At 38.0% G+C, this 23,832-nt stretch overlaps 1 protein-coding gene across 1 annotated transcript in view; it reads right to left on the reverse strand.

Moving 5' to 3' along the window:
- The window catches only part of SCIN (scinderin), an 83,230-nt gene that overhangs the window by 15,063 nt on the left and 44,335 nt on the right, over window positions 1-23,832 (reverse strand). Inside the window, exons 5-10 of the mRNA XM_058724966.1 lie at window positions 16,998-17,090; window positions 14,047-14,179; window positions 13,024-13,112; window positions 11,956-12,171; window positions 8,728-8,849; window positions 2,467-2,557 (exon numbers count right to left, since the gene is read on the reverse strand). Of these exons, the coding sequence (XP_058580949.1) occupies window positions 2,467-2,557; window positions 8,728-8,849; window positions 11,956-12,171; window positions 13,024-13,112; window positions 14,047-14,179; window positions 16,998-17,090 (744 nt within the window). The remainder of the gene's footprint in view (window positions 1-2,466; window positions 2,558-8,727; window positions 8,850-11,955; window positions 12,172-13,023; window positions 13,113-14,046; window positions 14,180-16,997; window positions 17,091-23,832) is intronic.

Below are 23,832 nucleotides of genomic sequence, written 5' to 3' on the forward strand. Positions count from 1 at the left end.
GAGACGTACATTTAAATGCTTCCCAAAATAAGGCAACGCCAAGGCATATTTATTATTTCTACATCTCTACAACTATGAGATGAAAACATTGTGATAATCTGGAGATGAATAGATTTCAATCCAAACATCAAAAGCTGGCAAAAACAAAAATTGAATATATTTTCTACTTCTTATCTATAGAAATGGTAATAGATTTGCTAAATATAACCACTTACAGTACGTAATATAAGGACTCTTCAGGATAAGGAAATTGAAGAAAGTAAATAGTAAATCATTTAACTTCACCTATTAGCTGAACACCAGATATTGGATTAGAAACAAATCTCCTGTTTCTTACATAAATTACCGATGCAATTCCTTACACAAACAGCTCAAATTTTGTGTCAGTTCTCTATTTTCTTCAATTATTTTGCTGTATGCTAAAACTGAACTGTCTCAGTCACCCTGGTATGTCTTTTGTTAGAAGCCAAGTAAATGGGAATGCTGATGTACAAACCATAGCCCGGAGGCCTAGGGAGCACTAAAATAACTAACTTCACAGATATTTTTCTTTTTTCTTTTCTTTTTTATTTACTTATTTATTTTTTAAAGTTAGTTCTACACCCACCATGGAGCTTGAACTCACAGCCCTGAGATCAAGAGTTGCATGCTCTACTGACCGAGCTGGCCAGGCACACCCCACAGATATCTTTCAATTAGCAAACATGCAAATAAGCAAGTAGCAACTTATGCAAATGTCTTCTAAGTCACAACTCCAAACTTGGGGTGACATTGAGAAAACCTCAACTGCCAACACAAAAAAAAGTGGGCCACTGAATAAGACTCATTTTCCCCTGCTAAATTAAGATAAAAGAGATAAAAGGTAAATTGAAAAATCTTCACTACAGTTAATATACTCTGCAAAGGAATGTTTCAAACATCAGTGCAGGACTGGAGTTTATATATTACTGTAAACTACTGCCATCTAGTGGTTAAACTAAACATTACCATTTCATTGTGAATTTAGGATTCACATTGGCTAACAATGAATGCAAATTCATTCATTGGGTATATCAAATATTTTATTATGAAATATAGAATTTATAAAGCACAATGCATATCTTCAAAGTTTTTGCATAACTTGCTAAGGAACACTTTAAAGATCAATTAAATGACTGCTGTCAGTTCTTAGCCAGGAATATTTCTTTCTTTTTTAAAAATGTTTATTTATTTTTGAGAGAGAGAGAGAGACAGGGCAGGGGAGGGGCAGAGAGAGAGAGAATCTCAAGCAGGCTCCTTGCTGTCAGTGCAGAGCCCGACTTGGTGCTTCACCTCATGAACCATGAGATCATGACCTGAGCTGAAATCAAGAGTTGGAGACTTAACCTACTGGGCCATCCAGGTGCCCCTAGAAGTATTTCATTCAAGAAGTGAATATAATAGTTCATGGGAAAGTAGAGTTAAGTGAATTTAAAGGATTCAGTCATCTTGCTAATTTGTAAAAAATTTAAAAGTTGGGTCGCCTGGGTGGATCAGTCAGTTAAGTGTCTGACTCTTGATTTCAGCTCAGGTCATGATCTCATGGTTTGTGGGATAGAGCCCCGCATCGGGCTATGTGCCGACAGCGGTGTCTTCTTGGGATTCTCTTTCTCCGTCTCTCTCTCGCTCTTGCTCACTATCAAAAATGAATAAATAAACTTAAAAAACTAAAAATAAAAACAAATAAAAAGTTAACATGCACCTTTACATTTAGATTTAACTTGCTTTAAATTTAGGTCTAACTTACAGGCAAAGATGGAAAAAAAAAACAGCTGGAAAAACAAATTTGGCCTACCCAGCTTAGATTGTCTGTACTAAAGTATCTGACTTACCTCTCTATTTAATTATTATTATTATTTTTTTAATTTTTTTTCAACGTTTTTTATTTATTTTTGGGACAGAGAGAGACAGAGCATGAATGGGGGAGGGGCAGAGAGAGAGGGAGACACAGAATCGGAAGCAGGCTCCAGGCTCCGAGCCATCAGCCCAGAGCCTGACGCGGGGCTCGAACTCACGGACCGCGAGATCGTGACCTGGCTGAAGTCGGACGCTTAACCGACTGCGCCACCCAGGCGCCCCTAATTATTATTTTTTTAAGAAGTAATGACACATTTACAAAGATTTGAAAGCTGGAAAGTGAGCTGCTATAAGTAATAACTTGGGTAGAACAGTTTCATGTCAAGTACCTGTCAGTTCATTTGGTTCCTTAGGTCTGTTAATACGTTTTTTTTGTCGTTGTTTTTTTTCATTTTGTTTGCTCCTTATTTTCCAGAATCTGAGAGAACTACCATGGCATGAGAATAGGAACATTTAAATTCCAAAATGAAAAAAATGTAGTATTTAGAAAATGTTAAAATTCCCATCCCAACTTGAGACGAAAGCTTTAACTAGTTACTGAGCTAGCCAAACTTCAACTTGTATGAGTTCCAGGAGTAAAAATAGCCCAACCTGCACAGCCTGTCCTCCGAGCGACCTATCCAACTGAACAGTCAGGAATGCAGATGTAGTCAGCTCGTCTCTTGTGGCATTTGCTCCTTGCCTGGAGGAACCAAAGTAAAGTCATTTAGTTTGTATTTGAGTTCTAAGGCTTTCTAATGTAGGCATTTCAGAGACTTAAGTCATCATGAAAGAACAAGATGAGACCAACTGTTTTGACATGATATGGCCATAGAAGCTATCGTTTTTTGAAAGTACGAACATTAGGCAATGAATTGCCCTGTGTATTGCCTAGAACTATACATGATAATTATTTTTTATCCCCATTTTATAGGAAAATAAATCAAGTCCTGGCTCCTTACATATAACTTAGCTAAGTAAAATATAACTTAGCTAAGTAGTCAGGTCTGTCTGACTTCAGGTTGAAGCTACCTATTTTGGGAATCCATCTCTGCAGTAAAAATAACCCATTTGAGTAGAACATGAGCCTAACCTATTAGGCTGGCTATTAGAAGTATCCTATCTTTACATGAACATTTGGTGACCATAGTAACAAATGTCTGGACCCAGGAAAATTAAGGAAATAATCATAAGAAGTAGGCAATGGAGAGGCCCCATCTTGTCTAGAACGACAAGGAATTACTAATAAAACCATAAGTGAGGTTGAACTACCAGCGGCCCAGAAAGGGGTCAATAAATCAGTTCATCCAGTTCATTTGCAGTTTCTCTTCCTAAGGAGTTTGTGGCTAGAACTCCAATCACTAGCTTAACCTGTAAGGCAACCTTTGGGAGATCTGCTTATTTGATGAGTTTGTGAGGGGGAAAAACCAAAGCACTGAGCAATGTTTGTTTCTAGCCAATTCTCCCATCTCTGTCTGACTAGGGGCTAACAGGAGGTATACTAATTAGAAATACTAATTCTGGAACCGGATTTCAGAAGTTAACCATACACTTCTGAAACTTTAAGAGTGAGCTACCTGTCTCATACCCAGAACAGATTACCAATAACTTCCTATACCGGGCAACACACACATATGTACACATATACACACAGATATCCCAAAACACTGGGTACAGGAAACAAGCTTTGTTTATTTTAGAATGTTTCATGGCACCAGCAGAATCAAATGATATAAAAATATTCTACAAAGGGCAGCAAGAAAGAAAAACAAGGACATGCTCATGTGAGGCACACATTTAAAAGAAAATAAAAAGGTATCCTTAATAAAGACATCATAAAAATGTAGTCCATAGTCTTTTAATGCTAATAGCCTAAATTTTCCAGGAGCCAATAATGTTAACAAAAGCTTCTGTGAGCTACTGACAGCACAGAGCAGGGAGTAGCACAGAGGTGAGGATAATAGCTGGCTCTCCTACCATCCGTCATTTCTCTGTCACATCTGCAGTTTCCTAATTATTTCTCCATTTCCTTTTTTTCCCCCCGCAGGAAAAAACTTCAACTGACTATAGACAATATCACCAAACTTTTGTCTCGATTTCCTTTTTTTTCCCTGCAGTATTTCAACCAGCAAACCTGGAAAGCCTCGCCAAACTTTCACCTTCTGACACTCCCAATAAGTTTTTCACTACTTATCTCCAGCCTTTCTTCCACTTGCTGTCAAAGTGACCCATGCTCCCATCCACAGAGATTAACACTAATTTGTTTTATGGATCTATGACCTAAGGGGTCAAATACTCCACTTGTACAACCAAGACATAATAAAGTTGCTCTTTTCCCTAGTTTTGAAATCCTTTGCTTGGGGGGTGGAAGGGGAGAGAAATATCCCTGACATGATTTCTTCTTTATAAACCTTTGGCACTTGTTAGTTGTTGAAAATGAATGCTGCATGGAAATAGAATTTATTGCATCGAGAGATTCATCACTGCCATTGTTTAGTGTTTGTTCAATTTCAATTACCTGACATTCCAGAGAAAAGACCATTGGCAAAGTTATTTTTCTCCTATCATGTTAGAATATAAGTGGTTTTAGAAATTAAAAAGAAACAACTTTGTGTATTCAGTAGGTGACAATTCTAGTCCTTCACCTTTTACTGTGCCTCCTGGACTTAAACTACTTATACTCCTGTTTCGAAATGATCACATAAACCGGGAAGTTGTTAGTTTGAAAGCTAATCTTCAGGAGATCTGCTTGTTTTCTTTTTTTTTTTTTTTTTTTTAATTTTTTTTTTTCAACGTTTTTTATTTATTTTTGGGACAGAGAGAGACAGAGCATGAACGGGGAGGGGCAGAGAGAGAGGGAGACACAGAATCAGAAACAGGCTCCAGGCTCCGAGCCATCAGCCCAGAGCCCGACGCGGGGCTCGAACTCACAGACCGCGAGATCGTGACCTGGCTGAAGTCGGACGCTTAACCGACTGCGCCACCCAGGCGCCCCGATCTGCTTGTTTTCTAAATGTCTCTTCACTACCACTATAGAAGCGCTTGAAGTCGTGCAAACCATACATTAACACACTTATATTTAACATCTGTGGTATTAAATGGCAAAGACTCTCAAAACAAGGACTCTCAATACCTAATTTATAGTCTTGATATCTCAAAAATCATAATTATCATCACAGAAACCTTGAACACATCAAATTGGAAAGAAGAAAATTAAATGACCACCCCTTCCATCCCAGTCCCATCCCAAAGAGAGGAACTATGAAGAGTGTGGCATCTTCTCACATTTTTCCCTTAGAATTTTTGAGAGAGAACCAAACCTGTCTTCTTCTTAAGTTTCTTATCTCAGTGAATGAAACACTATGCCTTTGTGCATGGACCAGAGATCGGGGGGGGGGGGCACCCTTTATTTGCTCATCTTCCCTACTTCCCATAACTAGTCTTTCGGATGTCAACTCCTTAACACTGTACAAACTTACCTTATGCATTCCCTGTTGCCCTTACGCTGAGTTCTGACCACATTATCATTCAACTGGGATTATTGCAACACATTCCCAGTGGCCTCCCTGCCACCAATCTCCTCCCATCAGTCCATTCTTTTAGATGTCAACCCAGAATATTTTCTTTAATGTGAAAGCCAATCATGCTACTCCCCTAAGAAAACTCCTTGACTGACATCTCCGAGGCCCTGACACTAAAGTGTATCCTCCCCAGGACGGTTACAAGGCCATTCACAATTTGACTCCTTATAATTTCTCTGATTTTATCTTTTGTTTCCTAACTTTGCTGCAGCCATATGTCATTACTAGTAGGTTAGAGCACCCTTACGTGCATTGCTTAGAACTTCTCTATTTGCTTGTCTGCCTAGCTGCTACTTCTGCTCCCACTAAGATGTCACTTCTTCTAGGAGCTCTTCCCCAATAGCCTAGAAGGGGGGTTGGGTGTCGTTCTAGAACTCTCCAAAGATCACTCAGCTCGCTTTTCTCTTAAAATCCTCCATACTTCATTGAAATGCTTGTTAATAATCTGCTTCTTCTTTTTTTTTAAAGTTTATTTATTTTGAAAAAGAGAGAGAGAGGGCGCGTGCATGTGCGCATTTTCAGGGGAAGGGCAGAATGCCAGGGGTAGAGAATTCTGGCAGCGCAGAGCCCAATGTGGGGCTTGATCCCACGAACCACGAGCTCAAACCTGAGCCGAAACCAAGAGCCAGATGCTTCACCAACTGAGGCACCCAGGTGCCCCTCATCTGCTTCTTTTTAAAATAAAAATTCTTGGGACACGTTATATAATTTTCTCACCACTGTGTCTTTAGTATCTACCTAGCACAGTGCTTGGCATATAGAAAGTGCTCCGGTAATAGCTTGAAATGATTTGAGAAATAATAACCTCAATGAATGTTTATAATCTGATTTAGTCTGTTTTAGTTATATTCACATTGTTATTTATGTAGATTGCAAATTGTTAACTTTTCAAAATATTCTCTTGAATTGCTTGTTTATTAGTCTTTCTTGATCTAAGCACCACAATCACATTTTTTTTTCAACGTTTTTTATTTATTTTTGGGACAGAGAGAGACAGAGCATGAACGGGGGAGGGGCAGAGAGAGAGGGAGACACAGAATCGGAAACAGGCTCCAGGCTCTGAGCCATCAGCCCAGAGCCTGACGCGGGGCTCGAACCCACGGACCGCGAGATCGTGACCTGGCTGAAGTCGGACGCTTTAACCGACTGCGCCACCCAGGCGCCCCTACACCACAATCACATTTTTACATACAAAAGAGAATTAAGAGGCAGACCAAAAAACAATATAGAAGAAAAGCTGACTGGGAACGACTGGTTTATCCCTATAAATGCCATGTTTTGCACAAACACCATTCTGAATTAAAATTGTAGAAGAGGAAACTGCAAAAGAAGAACATAGCTTATACCAGGGGGTAGCCACACTCAGCTGGAGAATTAAAGAGAGCGGTAGATCAAGGTGTGAAATGTTGCTTCACTAGTTACAACAGTTGTGAATTTGGGTTGTTACTTTATCTGTTTGATTCCCTCCTCTCTTTTTGTCTTTTGAAAATAACCTGGTTGTGAGGAAGAAACATAATATATGGAAACATCCAGCACTTTGCCGACACAAACATGCTGCTCAAAAAAAAAAAAAAAAAAAAAAAAAAAGTTGCTATGAAGATGACATCATAAACACTCAGTTAAATAGCTAATGTTAATCTTTAATGGGATATGATGTGACCCATTGCCTAAGGCAGTGACTGTTAATCACAAAAAGGCATATGAATCATCTGGGGTTCTCATTAAAATGCAGGTTCTGCTGGGGCGCCTGGGTGGCTCAGTTGGTTAAGCGTCCGACTTCGGCTCAGGTCACGATCTCGCGGTATGTGAGTTCGAGCCCCGCATCGGGCTCTGTGCTGACTGCTCAGAGCCTGGAGCCTGTTTCAGATTCTGTGTCTCCCTCTCTCTCTGACCCTCCCCCGTTCATGCTCTGTCTCTCTCTATCTCAAAGATAAATAAATGTTAAAAAAAAAAAATTAAAAAAAAAAAAAAAAAAAAAAAAAAAAAAAAAAAAAAAAAAAAAAAATAAAATGCAGGTTCTGCTTTAGTGGGCCAAAAGCAGGTGGTGGAATTCTCCATTTCCAACTACCTCCCAGGTGATGCTGATGTTTCTGGTTCCTGGACCACCCTTTGGTACCAAAAGCCTATAGGATAAAGATAATCATCCCGTCTCCTGAACTTAGTTGGGCTCAATGCACTGGTCAGTGTACGTGATAAGTGGTCACACTGTAGGGAGGGAGGTGACCCTCTCATCTGGTGGGACCCTCACCATAGAATAAAAAGTTTGAGAATCCCACATGATTATGATTTGTTATAGAATCCCCATCCCTTTGAAACAACTCAGCATGGTATGTGCATCTAACTTATCTGATTGGACACTCCCCATTGAACAGGGCCTTGGCATGGACTCTAAGTAAACTTAACCTTCAAATAACTCAAATCATTATGCAAAACTGTATAAAGTATGGACACAATGGCATTTTTTTCTCCTTTACTGCCATGAATTTCATGGGGACCAAGAGTAAAAATGCATCAGTTTTTACTGGAGTATGAATCAGAATCATAAATTTTATATATATATATATATATATATACACACACACATATATATTATATTGTATTATTATTATATAATATTATATATATAATATATATAAACCCTTCCTTAGAGCATTTGCCTCACTGCAACTCTGCAGTTTCAATCAGGATGGGCCTCTGTGAATTTTAACAATAAGAACACCTGGTAGCCAGTGCTGGCCAGCTAGAGTGTTAGCTTGCACAGAAGACGAGACATTCAACTACATATCTACTAAAAGAACACTACCTCTGGATACCAAAACCTTTTTTCCTAGACTAGAAAGGATGATTTTTATCTAACCCCTACAAAATATAGTTAAAACCATATTGAAAGAAAATATCACATGCATGCTATACAACTCTCACTGGGGTAACTATAGGATAATTCTACCCCTCTCCCAAGAAATTTAATGACATGCAACTTTGTTTTTTTTTTTTTTTTTTTAATTTTTTTTTTAACATTTATTTATTTTTTTTTTGAGATAGAGAGAGACAGAGCATGAACGGGGGAGGGTCAGAGAGAGAGGGAGACACAGAATCTGAAACGGGCTCCAGGCTCTGAGCAGTCAGCACAGAGCCCGATGCGGGGCTCGAACTCACATACCGCGAGATCGTGACCTGAGCCGAAGTCGGACGCTTAACCAACTGAGCCACCCAGGCGCCCCAATGACATGCAACTTTGGAGCAAAATCTGTCCTCCTTGGAACTTGAGATCTTATGAAAGAGGGAAACCTACCACGTGTAGATAATTTGTCCTCTGGGATAAGTGTAGAGTATAATGTAGCAGTCTCCACCATAGAATTCACCATACGAGTTCTGGTCGATTTCAATCCTACCATTATTTTCTACACGCCAAATCTGAAAGGAATCGAATGTGCATACCAAAATTAACATTTTCTTGATATAATAGTACTTATAAGTTAAAAAAATTTTTTGGTTTAGATCTAGCATTAAATAAGTATATATATATATATATATACATATATACGTATATATATATATATACGTATATATGTATATATATATATATATATATATACGTATAAATGTTTATTCATTTTTGAGAGAGAACGTGAACAGGGAAGGGCAGAGAGAGAGGGGGACAGAAGATCCAAACTGGGCACTGTGCTTACAGCAGTGAGCCAGATGTAGGGCTCACACTCAGAAACTGTGAGATCATGACCTGAGCCAAAATTGGACTCTCAACTGACTTAGCCACCCAGATTTTTTAAAATTTATTTTCTTATTTGAGAGAGACAGAAAGAGAGACAAAACGTGTGCATTCAAGTGGGGGAAAATGGCAGAGGGAGACAAACAGAGAATCCTAAGCAGGCCTAAGGAGCCCTATGTAGGGTTTGATCTCATGACCACAATGTGAGCCAAAATCAAGAAGAGTCAGACTCTTAATTGAGCCACCCAGGTGCCCCTTTTTATTTTTTTACTTTAGAGCCCAATAAAAAATTCATAAATTACTTCTCTAGCTTACAAATTAAGCAATGAGACCAAATTTTATCTATTTGACAATTTGTTTACTGCATTTCTAAGCACTTATATAAATTTTTTGCATCCTCCATAGTAATTAGCTCAGTTCTGAGCCTATTGATTAATACATAACTATTGCTTGATTGACTAGTGAAAACAGCACTAGACTCCAGTGGAATAATGAACTAAAATATTCAGCTCAGAAATATATCTCTTAGTTTGCATCACATTTCTCATCCATTGGGAGATACCTTGTTTGTTTATTTAAAAATATTTTTTCCCTGAATTTTAATGCATGAAACTATTATCTTCTCAGGCAAGAGTGGCAGATGGAGACCACATAATCAAGACACCGATTGCATGATTGTTTTTAAAAGGTGCCATGTAGGCGGAAGACCGAATGCACAAAAGTAGGAGAACCATTTTTTTTTTTTTTCCAGTTTCTCATCCTCATCACAGATTAAAGACACTCCAAGTTGGAGAAAGCAGAGCTGTAGATGAACCAGGAAAGTAACAGGAGAGAGCCCGCCAGGCACTGTGCGCATGCCTGCCCTCCTGGGCAGGGGCAGGGTACACCCCTCGCTTCGAAATTTAGAGAGATGAGCAGGTGGCAGAGCTCGCAGACAGAAGCCTTCCAGTGCCATCCTGGTGAGCAGAGGAGAAACTCCAGCGCTGCCAGGCTAAGCCCAAAAGCCTAGAGAGAGCCCCAGATTTCAGCAGGCCTGGGGTGACTCAGGAGGACATCTCTGAGACTCAGCGACCTGTGACAAACGGAGAATGCACTGGGAACATAGTTGGTGCTGGGGAGCAAAGTCTGCCACGAGACCTGCTGGGCAGGAGACAGACCCAGACCAGAAGCTGAGACCCCTCTGCCATTTCTCCCTTCACGGTTCCCACAACCCTGGACCACCTTGGATTCTCACTTCATGCCTTTCAAAAAGAGGAAAAACTGCGTCTTAAATCTCTTTACCCTATACTTTGCTCCAAATATTGGTGGTAAGCCTTGAGAATACGAAGATAAAATATTCAATTCCTGCCCTCAAGGAACTAACGAGGTCTAGGAGGAGACCTTTCTAAGTAACTGAACAATTCTGCTTTGTAAGTTTGTAAGTTAATGAACAGTACGATGGGTTCTGTGAAAAATACTGGTTGGTTTGAGCACAGAGAAAGGCTGTTCCAGTATGGGAGGAAAGGCTTCTCCAAGAGATGCAGCTTGTGACTTAACTGAATTACAAAGGAGGAGTGGGGATGTTAGCCTGAGGGAGGAGGGGAAGTGCCCTCAGGCAGTGGAAGGGTGAGGCAGAGAGGACAGCCAGGATCTAGGCACTGAAGGCCTTGTAGGCCCAGCTTAAGATGAATATTCTCAGGAATACTATGCAGAGCCATTAAAGTATTTTTTTTTTTTATTATTTAAAAAAAATTTTTTTAATGTTTATTTTTGAGACAGAGACAGAGCATGAGTGGGGGAGGGGTAGAGAGAAACAGAGAGAGAGAGAGACAAAGAATCCGAATGAGCCTCCAGGCTCTGAGCCGTCAGCACAGAGCCCCATGCAGGACTTGAACTCACAGACCGCGAGATGATGACCTGAGCTGAAGTCGGACGCTTAACTGACTGGGCCACCAAGGTGCCCCTTTTTTTTTTAATTACTTTAAAATTTTTTTTAACATTTATTTATTTTTGAGAGATAGAGACAGAACACAAGTTGGGGGATGGGGGTGGGGCAAGACAGAGAGAGAGAGAGAGAGACAGAGAGAATCTGAAGCAGGTCCCAGGCTCCAAGCTGTTAGCACAGAGCCTGATGCGGGGCTCCATCTCACAAACCGTGAGATCATGATCTGAGCCAAAGTCGGACCCATAACAGACTGAGCCACCCAGGTGCCCCACCATTAAAATATTTTATAATAAGATGTGACATTACCCAGTTCTCATTAAGTGAAGTGACTCGAGTAGAGTGTGGTGAGAGCTGAGTTAGGGAGAATTATTAGAGGGTTATTAGCATTTTTGTCAAAAAAAAAAAAAAAAAGGAGTAACATCAAACAATTTGAATGCTCTAAAAATATCTGTGATTTTAGCACATGTCCAATTCGCTTTGGGAATGCCTGTAAGCTACAAGAAAGGACTAACTAATGATATTTGGTACAGTATCACCGGACAATTCCAGTTCCAAGAGCTGGAGCGATTCTGGACCAGGAAACAAGACGGCTGGGTTCCACGTCTCTAAGATGGTAATGAGATGATCTTGCACAGATCACCTAACTTCTTGGAATCTCAACATACACATTGTAAAATAGGATTGAAGGTCAGAGATCATCTCTTCCAGCTTTAAATTCCCTGACTTAATATATAGTCATGGGTCACCTTTATTCATAAATAAAATTCACATTTTACAAAGTTTGTAGTTTCCTGAAGTTACATCTCCAAGTGCACTGGCATAAATGGGCTTGGTGAAAACAAAAAACACAAGCAGAAACAGCCAAATACCTCCACTTTGCCAGAACCATCATCCACCATATTGTGCTGGGCTGCCATCTGCGGAGAACTATGTAGTTTTGAGGCATCGAAAGGAATTTGTTTTACTCGAGCCACTTTCTCGGTGACGTACACTTTCCCGAAGCCATCACTCTGATCTTTATCTCTCCAGTCCTTAAAGAACTGTTTGAAGATTGGTGTTTCCCCTCCTTCTGGAAGAACTTGAATCTAAAGTTAAAAAAAAAAAAAAAAGTAATAATTATGCAGAGGAAAATAAGAGACTGAGGAAAAACATTCAACCAGGAATGGAGAAAAAAAACTAAGGAAACGAAAAAGATTGTCTTGGCACCTGTGATGACAGATGTAAACTTAGAAGCTGGGATTCTTACCGGAATGTAAGATGGAAGGTGACCAAATATGAAGGTAAAACAACCCAATGCTTTTTGTCACAACTACAGTGACTGCCACTGAATTTGGATGTTTGAAATAAGAACAAAGTTCTTTCCTATGTTACCATTATAGTCAAACACACTGGACTGTTTTTCTGCATTAGGTTTGTAAGAGGTCTGTGACCTGGAAGAAACAATCTCATTGTGTTACTTGTGCTAGGATGTAAAAATGAAGAGAAAGGATGAGTATGAAAGACTCAGAACAGGAGGAGTAACTAACTAGCAGGTATCTAAGCTCATTTCAGTGAGGCCAAATATTGTCTGGCTATCAGCCCACGTCTGTACAACTTGCTCTAAGGACTAACTGAAAAGTGCTCTCAGTTAACTCAACTGTGGCTGATTATCTTGACTGAAATGCTGTGGAGGAAGCAGAAAGGGTCTTATTTTCATCATACAGCCCCACAGAAGGTATGATCTTCAGTTTCTGCAAAATTCCATCCTCTACAAAGTTTTGGGCCTAGCTTTGTAGGCCCAACAGGATACCATGTTGCACACACGTAAGTGAAGAGTGACTCCCATGCATATATTACTTTGAACCAAATTCTCTCATGAGTTTTTGTGGCAATATGAGGAGCTCCCATGTTCTTTTTTTTTTTTTTTTTTTTTTTCTAGCCAGTTTGTCCACACATACTTGGGTATTGGTGGAATAATTCATTTGCTTTAGAAATTCTTCAGCTGTCTTCATTGCAGCCTTTCTCTCCTGGGGATTAGCATCTTTACCTAAAATGGAAGATAAATTAAAAAGACAGAATCTTGGGGCACCAGGGTGGCTCAGTTGGTTAAGCATCCAACTTTCGATTTTGGCTCAGGTCATGATCTTGCAGTTCATGGGTTTGAGCCCTGCATTGGCTCTGCTCTGACAGTGCAGAGCCTGCTTGGGATTCTCTCTCTCTCCCTCTCTCTCTGCCCCTTCCCTACTCTCATTCCCTCACTCTCTCACTCTCTCAAAATAAAAAAAATAATAATTAAAAAAATAAAATATAGCATTAAAAAAAGAATCTCAGAGAGGGAAGATATTATATGATTAATAAATACTTGCACACCAAGCAGTGAACATAATTATAATTTAAATAGAACACTGAGAATGGTAAAAATTTCCTAGTATGTTAAACATATTTAGAAATATCATAATGATCACTATTTTATATATACATATGTACATATATAAAGATATATATATATATATATATATATTTTTTTTTTTTTTCATATTTCTCTAATGCTTTCTTTAACCCCATCATTTCTGGCAAATGATACCAGTAGGAAGAAAACATGGTGTCGACGTCTGCATTTTATATGAGCTGTTTACAGGTCAAGTCTCAAAAAGATAGACTTTTTTTAAAATCAGAAAAAGGGGCACCTGGGTGGCTCAGTCAGATGAGTATCTGACTTCAGCTCAGGTCATGATCTCGCAATTAGAGGGTTTGAGTTCCATGTCAGGCTCTGTGCTGACAGCTCAGAGCCTGGAACCTGCTTCAGATTCTGTGTCTCCCCCTTTCTCTGCTCCTTCCCTGCTTGTGCTCTGTCTCTCTCTCTCAAAAATAAATATATGTTAAAAAAAATAAAATCAAATCAGAAAAGATGTTTTCTTTACGCTTCTACAGAAATAGCTGTATATCTGAAGCATAGCCACAATGTCAATGGCATTTTTTACCTTTCCATACGAAAATTTGTTTTGCAGCACCGTGGTCCAAAATAAAACATTCTTCAGAAAGTAGCATTGCCATGGAGAAGGGGTTTTCTTCTGCCACCACAGTCACTCTCATGGATCCACTGGCATCTGAAACCTAATATAAAAACCATGAGCTTGTTTGTAGATAATGAAAAATGTTCTAAAATTACATTATGGTGATGGTTGTACAGCTCTATAAGTGTAATTAAAAACCATTGAACTGAATACCTTAAATGGGCAGGGAATGTAAATTATATCTCAACAAAGCTGTTTAAAAAAACAAAAAAAAATCCACGAGCTCAATTATACCCTAAAAGTCTTTTTAAAAGACTTTAACAAGACTAAAAGATAACCTACTGAATGGGAGAAGATATTTTTGAATGGCATATATCATAAAGGATTAGTATTCAAAATATATAAAGAACTTATATAACTCAACACCAAAAAACTCCAAATAATTCAATTAAAAATGGGCAGAAGACATGAACAGACATTTCTCCAATGAAGACATCCAGATGGCCAACAGACACATGAAAAGATGCTCAACATCCCTCATCATCAGGGAAATTAGTAACAGGTCACCTGGGTGGCTCAGTCGATTGGCCATCTGACTCTTGATTTCAGCTCAGTTCTTGATCTCACAATCATGTGAGATCATGAGACCAAGCTCTGCATTGGGCTCTGCACTGATAGTGTAGAGCCTGCCTGGGATTCTCCCTCTCCCTCATTCTCTGCCCCTCTCCCAATTGCTTTGTCTCTGTCTCTGTCTCTGTCTCTGTCTCTCTCTCAAAAATAAACTTAAAAAAATAAATGAATAATATAAAAATTTTTTTAAAGTCTTTTGGGGTAAAAACAAAAACACTAATAAAAAGCTAAGTTTTGACAGTGGACCTAAAGCATCAGAAAATGATAGTGATAATAATAATAGCTAAGGTTTGTTGAGATTTCTATATATTATAAGCACTAGGCCAAGAAGTTTACATGATTAGTTCCTAAACTGCATAGCAATCATTTCAACTAGGTAATAATCTTACACATTGCACACATGCAAAAGCTAAAGCTTAAACATTCATTCATTTAACATTTACTGAGCACCTGCCATATGCCAAGCATTGTGCTATGGAGGCGCTGGCATATTACAGTCTAAGATCATAGATTTTTTTTTAAATTAGGTCCTGCAATTTAAGCATACTTTGTGTAAATTGTCAAAGTAAATTTCTTCTATCACAAATACTTATTTACTTAGACTCTTGAAGTTTGGGAATAACCACAAAACATTGTGGGGTTTTTTTGTTTTTTTTTAAGGTGGAGGTGGTCTTGCAAAACTGAAAGTGATATTAATGCCCAGGTTGGAAGTCCCTGTTTTTCAAAGGCCAGCTAGTAGACTGCAAGGTAATCACCTGGGCACTGGATAAATATGCACATTCCAGGGACTTCCCTAGATCAGTGGTGGGGTTTTGCAGCATTGTGGTGGGGCTTGAATTCTGGTTTTGTTTTGTTTTGTTTTGTTTTGTTTTGTTTTGTTTTGTTTTTTGGAAGCTATCCAGGTGATTCTGCTTCCCAGCTTTGTTCTGCAATTCCAAATTAAAGTATTTTCAAAGAGACTTTGCGTTTTATATAAGTGCAATACATTACAAATCCACTAGAGGGAGAAATGACACATTTTCACATTTTAAAATATTTCTTTAGTTTATTATAATGCTGTCCAAGAGGGAGAACAGTGTTATTTGATGATGTAGCATAAAAAGTATTTGTTAAGTTGTTGAAAATGGGTTTTAGAAACAGTAATGAAAAAAAGCTGCCACGAAGTCCAGAATAACAATCTTTGTATGGCTTATATTGAAATCATCAGTATTTAGCAGAAGTGGTAACCACATTTTCCTTTGCCTTCTAGGAAGAAAAGAATCCACTTCCCTGTTACAAAATGTAAGTTATAATACACAAGTTAGTAACTTGATCTTCATTCAAAATCAGATTCTGAGCTAGAAGTTCCCTTAAAGAAGAGCAAATGTAACTCCTTCCTGTGATGCCGGATGACTACTTAGCTCTGCAGGGAGATTAACCATCTGCTCCCAATCATGTGCTTGGAAAGTTAAAAGGCAAGGGAACTCTTAAAGGATCCCATCTGAGCAATCTCCTCATCTGGTGCATTTGTGGCTTCTGTTGCCTTCACCAGCAATAAAATCATAAAATTATGGAGTTGGAAAGAACCTGAATAATCTTCTAATGTAATCTGTCTCTCTTTTTTTTTTTTTTTTCAGCTAAGAAAACTGAGGCCCACAATGGTCATATCTTGCCCAGGGTCACCCAGTGGGTTATCACCACAGAGGTGTCATGGAACTAGGTCTCAAATGCCCAGGACAGGGCTATGTTTACTCTGCTTCCTCCCAGCTGTTTGATTTGATACCCTTTCCCTCCTGCAACAAAGAAAGTTTTTATGATGGCTAAACAGGATATTTAAAATGACATGAAGATTTTATAATTTATCAAGACTTTATAAGAAAAAGCTTATGACACTTGGTTCTACTCCTGAAACCAATACTACACTGTATGTTAGCTAACTTGAATTTAAATAAATAAATTTAAAAAAAAGAAAGAGCTTACCAAGTATTTTTATCCCATGAAGGAAACATTTTATTAAATGTCATATATCAAAACATATTGTTGCAAACTAGCACAGCAACAATATATAATTTTATTTAAGTTGTATCAATTATTTCACTTATTATTTGGCGTTTTTAATAAAAAAAACAAAAAGCAATAAAAAGAAGAATTTTAATAAGTATACTAGAGCAAAGAATGGATTCTACTTACACATTTCTCTTTCAGGGCAATGATAATTATCAGCTATCCCAGAGAGTCCCTCCCAGAACAGGCCTCCTGGCTGCATCCAGTCCAGTAAAAATAATAAAACTCGCTAACAGTAAACTCACCATGTAGAGTTTAGCCATTTTCCTGTTGGTTATGTCTGCTATGGTGTCGTCATCATCGTCTCCATCCCTAAGCTCTGGCTTTGTCCCTAAAACCTGGAAAACAGTGAACAGATAAAAGATAAAGACCTCTCATTAAAGGATGCAGAGTTAAAAAAAGAAAAAAAAAAAGTAAAACCTGTTAGATTTCTAAAAACAGAGATTATAAAATATTTGCCATTAAAACGACCAGGCTCAAACATTTCTCACCAATCATATTGCATTGGCCTGTTCCCATGGATCAAATAAATCAATCGCATTAAGTAAACCAACACTGAGTTTGCTTATGATGGGAACTTCCAAGGAAATAAAATCCTACACTCGAAAGCAAAGATGTTCATATTATTGAAGACGAGCAGGAATCAATTAAAATATGAAGTCTAAATTCACTTCCATAACAATTTCTTCCTGTGACCTCTGCTTCTAGAATCAATCTATAAGATTAATTACAAAGACTTGGATCAAATTACTGTTTGAGGGTGGAGTACCATTATTATTACTGACAGACAGTAGATAAAGGACCAGTTCTTGACCACATGATACTATATTTCCTACTGTGTATTTGGCACTTAGAACAGTGTCTGGGGCATAAGAGATGTTCGATAAGTAGTTGTCAAATGAATAAATGAATGTATTTATTTTTTGCATATATAAAATAATCTAAAAATTCAAGGACATAAAACATTCAGCAGAAGGTACATTTGAATCTGCTTTGAGTTTCTACACACTTAAAATCACAAAATAGGTGTATAAAGCAACTTAATTAAACCAATCAACACAAATGTCATAGAATGTTAAGGACAGGATAAAAATATAAACTTACTCTAAGCAATGTGACTTTTTTATAACAACATACACATAAATTCAAGTTTAGAACATGCAAAGGAGGTATTCACTTAGATTCAGTAATATTTCATATGCAACAAAATTCCTTGCATACTGTGTTTTATATTCATTAAAAATACATTGCGTGAAAATACCTACTGCCAAATACCAGGCAACAATAAAATGTACATAAAATCTAATCCTTGTTGGATTATGGGCACTGCCTGGTGTTTAGAAATTCACTAGAGAACTTATTTTCTCTGAGAACGTGCTCATCTTTTTGTTGACACAACGATCAATAAAACACTTCAATTATTGTACATACTAAATGATTAAAATACAGTTTTTAGTTTTTGTTAATAGCAGGATCAAAACAAAAATTACAACACTTGCAATCAAAGGCACTTTTTAAAAACGGCTTTACTGTGCTAGATGTTTGTACAGTTTATAAGAAAAAGAAAGGGCTCTTCAAATACCCTTTTGTGATTCTACTCCAACCAAGAGAGTGGTTTTGAACCAACAGTTTAAGCTGAGGACTTACTAATACTTGGAAGTTTCCCAGTGGGTCACGTGAGTCTGAGATTTAGAGCACATTCTGACTTTTAATTTTTAGACAACAATCCCCATATGAGCCAAGGATCTTAATTAGCTTCTCAAAGGACTGTAGCACATTTGGGAATTGAACTCACAGGATTTACCAGAAACAGGCTTAACTCCAGGGGTAGGCAGATGCTGTACATTGTCAGGTATCCTCAGGAATCATTTTAAAATTCAGTTCAATAACTAAGCATTTACCAAATACCTCACTGGGATATACAAATGAGTTTCTAACCACCTTCCTAAATCGTAAGGGCTTTACATCTTGTCTAGAAAGAGGAAAATAATTAAACATGTTCACCTTCTCAACTATGCCTTAGGTTTTCATCTTTAAAGTAAACTATAAATACAGCTTTACTTTTTCTCTATAGATAGGATAATACATAAATTTGAAACACTCAAAGGGATTAGCATTTAACTCATGAAATCCTTTGTGTGTCAAATAACATATATTTTGACAATTTAAAGAGGAAGGGAAACAGAGAAGACTTATCTGAAGATGTTCCTTAAAAATTTCATCTATTGTTCTAGCCAAGACCTGTCACTCAAGCTTGGAGTCTCCCCATCCCTCCCCTTCCTTCAATCATTTTCCATAAATTTCCACTTGAGAGTATCTTCATCCTTTTCCATGCCCCAAACTGAACTTAGCTTTCCACGAAACTGACCATTCTCAATTCTCAATTTGTGTCAATGAATCTCTATTCTATTTACCTGGACTTAAAATCAAGTGGTCCATTTTGAATACTTGTGGTCCTCCATTTTGAATCTCCTACCAACTTAGTCATTAAAGTCTACTTCTTTGTAGTAATGCTTGGAGTCACTGATTCCTGTCTCTTCCTTAATTTCCACCTTAGTGCAATCCCTCATCACCTCAGGGATAGGTCCCACCTAAACCTGCCAGTTCCCTCCTGCCTTCAGGCTCACCTCATCTTTTCATTCAGACATTATCCTATACGTGCACTGGCTGGAAGGTCCCTTACTTCACTTTACTCCTAAGTTTCAAGAATGACTCCAGATAAAGGTTTATATCTTATATTTGCATCAGTGATTCTTAAAGTTCCAATATGCTAAAGCAACACTGGTAACTGGGTAACCTGATAAAACACACATTCTCAACTGCCAGCCATTAAGTCATTATGTCTGGGGTGAGGCCCAGGAATCTGCACTCCAGATGCTGCTTAATTGGCTGCTTACTGACGGCCAAAACTTGACTGGATTCCAAAGCCTCTTCAGACACTGGATGCTACCTACACTGCGTTATTTCTCAGTATTCTCTACCAACCCCCCTCCCCATGCTGATGTTTTCAGTGTCCCCTGTGGGAGCCACACAATTTCCTTCCCCAGGGCTTTACCAAACACTGCACATAACTTCTACCTAGGCTGACCGCGTGTGGTAGAATCAAAAGTGAGGAATTATTCTTTGGTTGGTTCAGCTCATCATAATTAGCACAGTAATAGCTACTGCTTATTGAATATCTACTATGAGTCGCACACTGTATTAGGATCTTTGGACACATATTGTTTCATTTTATAAGAGATTCCAGGAACGAGACACACTTATCCTCCTTTTACAGAAAAGGTCACTGATGCTCAAAGTAGTGAAGTGATTGTTTCACAGAACTGTTCAGTGCTTGAGGCTTCAATTCTGTTAAAGTCCCTTTAATGCCCTAATTTCAATAATTTTTAGAATGATTAGTTGCCTACTTCCCTAAATCAAGGGAAAATAGGAAAGTCTTTGAAATGGACCAAAAGATTTTTTCCAAGGATTGTGTCGAGGGGCTCCTGCTGGTGATCTGATACCATGATGTTATTTTCTTTCCTTTTCTTTGAGTGACCTTCCAATCTAGTAAAGACTGACAGCAGCAAATGATTTTGTCCACAGAGATACACAGGAATTTTGTCTGGTGGAGACGAAAGTAATTTCTGCCCTGTGGAAGAGGCCAGCTTTGCATTTGTCAGCAAATTCATCTCAACGCTGATCACCCATTCATTCACTTGTCTGTTTTTTGGATCCTTCTTTGAACTAATTATAATATCTTATTGTTCTCTTAAATGAATTAAAAAGCTCTTTGATATGGGTTATTTTATATTTGTATGAGATTCATGATTTTATTTGTTTGAAAACTATCCCTTAACACCCAGTACCCCTCTTGTCTAAATCACATGTACTGAAACCTGTTTGTCTATGTATTGCCTTTTATTGCATATTACATGTATTCAGCTAACACTTCTCAAGTGCTGCTATGTGCCATGCCAGGTTCTTTATAAATTTTGTTTACAAGACACTTACATATCACTACTTACCAGACACCAGTCTAAGACTTGTAGGTCTATCAAGTCATTTCTCCTTTATATCAACCTGTCACTGCTATTTTCCCATTTTATGCCTCAAGAAACAGATTAAGCAACTTGTCCACCGTCATGCAGCTTATGGTAAACGCCAAAGTCAGGGTTTGAACTCCGGCCCCAGAGTATGTGCTCATAACTAGTGTGCTGTGCTGTCTCTACAGGCATTTCAAAAAGGTTGACACTTAATTGTTTAGATCTTGTCTCTGAAGATAAGTAAGAAGCTATTTCATGGCAGAAACTGCACCGGGACCACTCTCCGTTCTCTTGTTCCAGTTAGAGCCATAATAGCACATGTACCATGCAAAATACACACTAGTTATGAGGGGGATGGTTTCTGTCCTCCTCTCCCCACAGCTGTTTTCATTTCTCTCCAAAACCTCTGTCCACTACCCTTTCTTTCGATTCTGCCTATGCAGTGGGCCTTAAAGGGAAGTTCTTCTTTCACATCAGAGTGTGATGTGAGCAAACAGCCCTTCAAACAAGAGAGGACAGTGTTCAACAAACACGAAAGAGCTACCAAAGAATGTAAAATAAAACAATAGTACTCTGTTACCCATAAAATTGTCAAAGGTTAGGAAGCAGCTGACAACATCAGATGCTGGGAAAGATTCTGTATTCTACCAAGCACTCTCTGGTGAGCAGGAAAATTCTTAGGAATTTTCTAGGAAGTGCCTAGAAGTAGGTAACAAAAACCCAAGAAACAGACCAATCATTTAACCGAATAATTCTATTCTAGTGGTTTATTATAAAGAAATAATTGAAATACATACAAACAATTCAACCTAATATTCATAGCAGCATTTCACATATTAAAAAAACACAAACTTCCTAGATGCCCAACACGAAAGTGATTAAACAAATTAGGGTGTATCTGTGGAATGGAAAACTATACAGACATTAACATATTATACAAACTGATGGTCAGGAAAATGTTCATAATGTTTCAAGTAAAAAATTTATATTGCAAAGCATTGTCTGCAGTAGGAACTCTTTCTTGAGAAAGCACAGGGATACACAGATGAAAAGAAAGATTACGAAGAATTTGGTTATTTTTTTCTCAAAGATGGGACTTGGGGATATATTTCTTCTCTATTATGACTATCTACATTTGCTAAAATTTCAGTAATAAACAGCTATTTTTCTTTAATAAAACTGTAAAAGCTTTTATTAAGCAAAAAATAATAACTTCTTTGTTCTGTATTTATTTTCTCTCCCTGTGGAATAAATAGTTGGCACTTCATTACTTCAAATGGAGTAATTATAACTTCCTTTTAACTTACAATCTACCTTAAGCTTCTACTGCAGTCTTTCTCAATCAATTCATCAAAGGATAGTAACTATTCTTGATGAATTCCTAAATGCTCTAGGTGTTTTGATCATAGAAACTTTTGTTAATGTAAAGACCTAGAAGGGGCCACCAGTGGCACAGGGGCCTTAATTTTTCAACTAGGAATTAAGTCGTTCCAAAGGTCACAGGTACCATTTTTGTTATAGATGTGATATGAATAGAAAAAATGGGAATGCCTCTATCTTCTCCTCTCTGTTTGTCAGTATCATAATGGAAATGTTTAACAATTTAAGACATGACTTTAAGTAGAGAGGTTGGAAATTTGTGGAAATACAATTTTGTTCTATGCCTAAGCAGACCTTCTGTTCTGCTGTTCACTTCTTACCTTCAACAGAAGTTGAATCCAAAATAAATCAGAAGATATTTACGTTAAATCATGGCAGCAAATACACCATCTCACTTTAAATTCACTATCTCCTAGCTTCAGATTCCCTGGGTTCTCATGACATGGGCCAAGACCTCCTCAGTGTCTTGTGTTTTTTCCCTATGACCCATTGTGACTTGTTCTTTTAAACATAAACAGGCCTATGTGTAAATTTGTTTTAGAAAAGAAGGACCAGGAAGTTAAGAAAAATGTTTCTCTATCTTCATAATCTTTACTTAGTTTTCACATTTACATCTGCCTTTGTTTATTTTGAATCTTTTAGCCAGCCCCACCTATTTGGGATATGAAATTCCAACATTTACGATCTTGCTCCCTTAGGATGTGCTTTCTCTCTCTTCTACAGAAAAGTCAGGATGTTTGGACAATGTGCAATAAGTATTTGGAGTGAATAGTAGGAAAAGAAGGGATAATGTGTGGTCTGGAGGAAGGACAATACCTAACTCAAGACTCTAAATCACTTTGGATGAAAATGTTCCAAGTTAGTGTCAAGACCTAAAAGCATTTAACATAGAGGGTCTTCTATGTTTCTTAACTCTGATTTCAGTTTGGCAGATTAGGGAAATGAGGATGAGAGAAGTTAGGAGTTTTGCCTTTGGTCCAAGTCTTATAAATAGTAAAGCAAAGGACGCAAACCAGACTTCGGGACTCCTTCCATAGTGCTCACCACAGCAAAGGAGGCATCATGGTCTTCATAATCACTTTAGTACAAATGGCTGTTTCTACTCTCACCAAAAATGAAGGAGGCTCTCAGGTCCTAAGGGCTAACCTTTAATTACCCAGAAATTCTCCTGTCTTATTTTCTTTCCCCAACTGGAAAAAAAAAAATCAATCGATTCCTAACCTATGGTAAATACAAATAAATTATAAAGATGAAATATAGCCTAGTTGTTATGGTATATTTACTTGCTTTGTGGCATTTTATGGCTTAAGTCAGATAAACATTTGATAACAGGGAAGACAGAGATATAAAATTACAGGCAATTCTGAGAAATGATGTGACCCCATTTAGCTGGCTCCACCTAATCTGATATGAGGTTCCAACATTTGCTGTTCCCAGTGATGTGTTTCTCTGCCCCTGAAATACCTTTATCCCTTTATGGAGAAATCAAATAAAAAGGGTAATTTAATATATCAAATAGTGGTTAAAGTTATTTTAAACTGAGATAAAGCATGTGAAGTACATGTTTGGATAAAAGGATAAAGTAAATTGCAAGTCTGCAAGAGATGTCTGGTTATTTAATAATCTGGGCCAGGACCGCCCAGTGGAATTTTCTGTAATTGAAATATTCCATATC

This window comes from Neofelis nebulosa, chromosome 4, assembly GCF_028018385.1.
Source record: "Neofelis nebulosa isolate mNeoNeb1 chromosome 4, mNeoNeb1.pri, whole genome shotgun sequence".
NCBI classification, from domain to species: domain Eukaryota; kingdom Metazoa; phylum Chordata; class Mammalia; order Carnivora; family Felidae; genus Neofelis; species Neofelis nebulosa.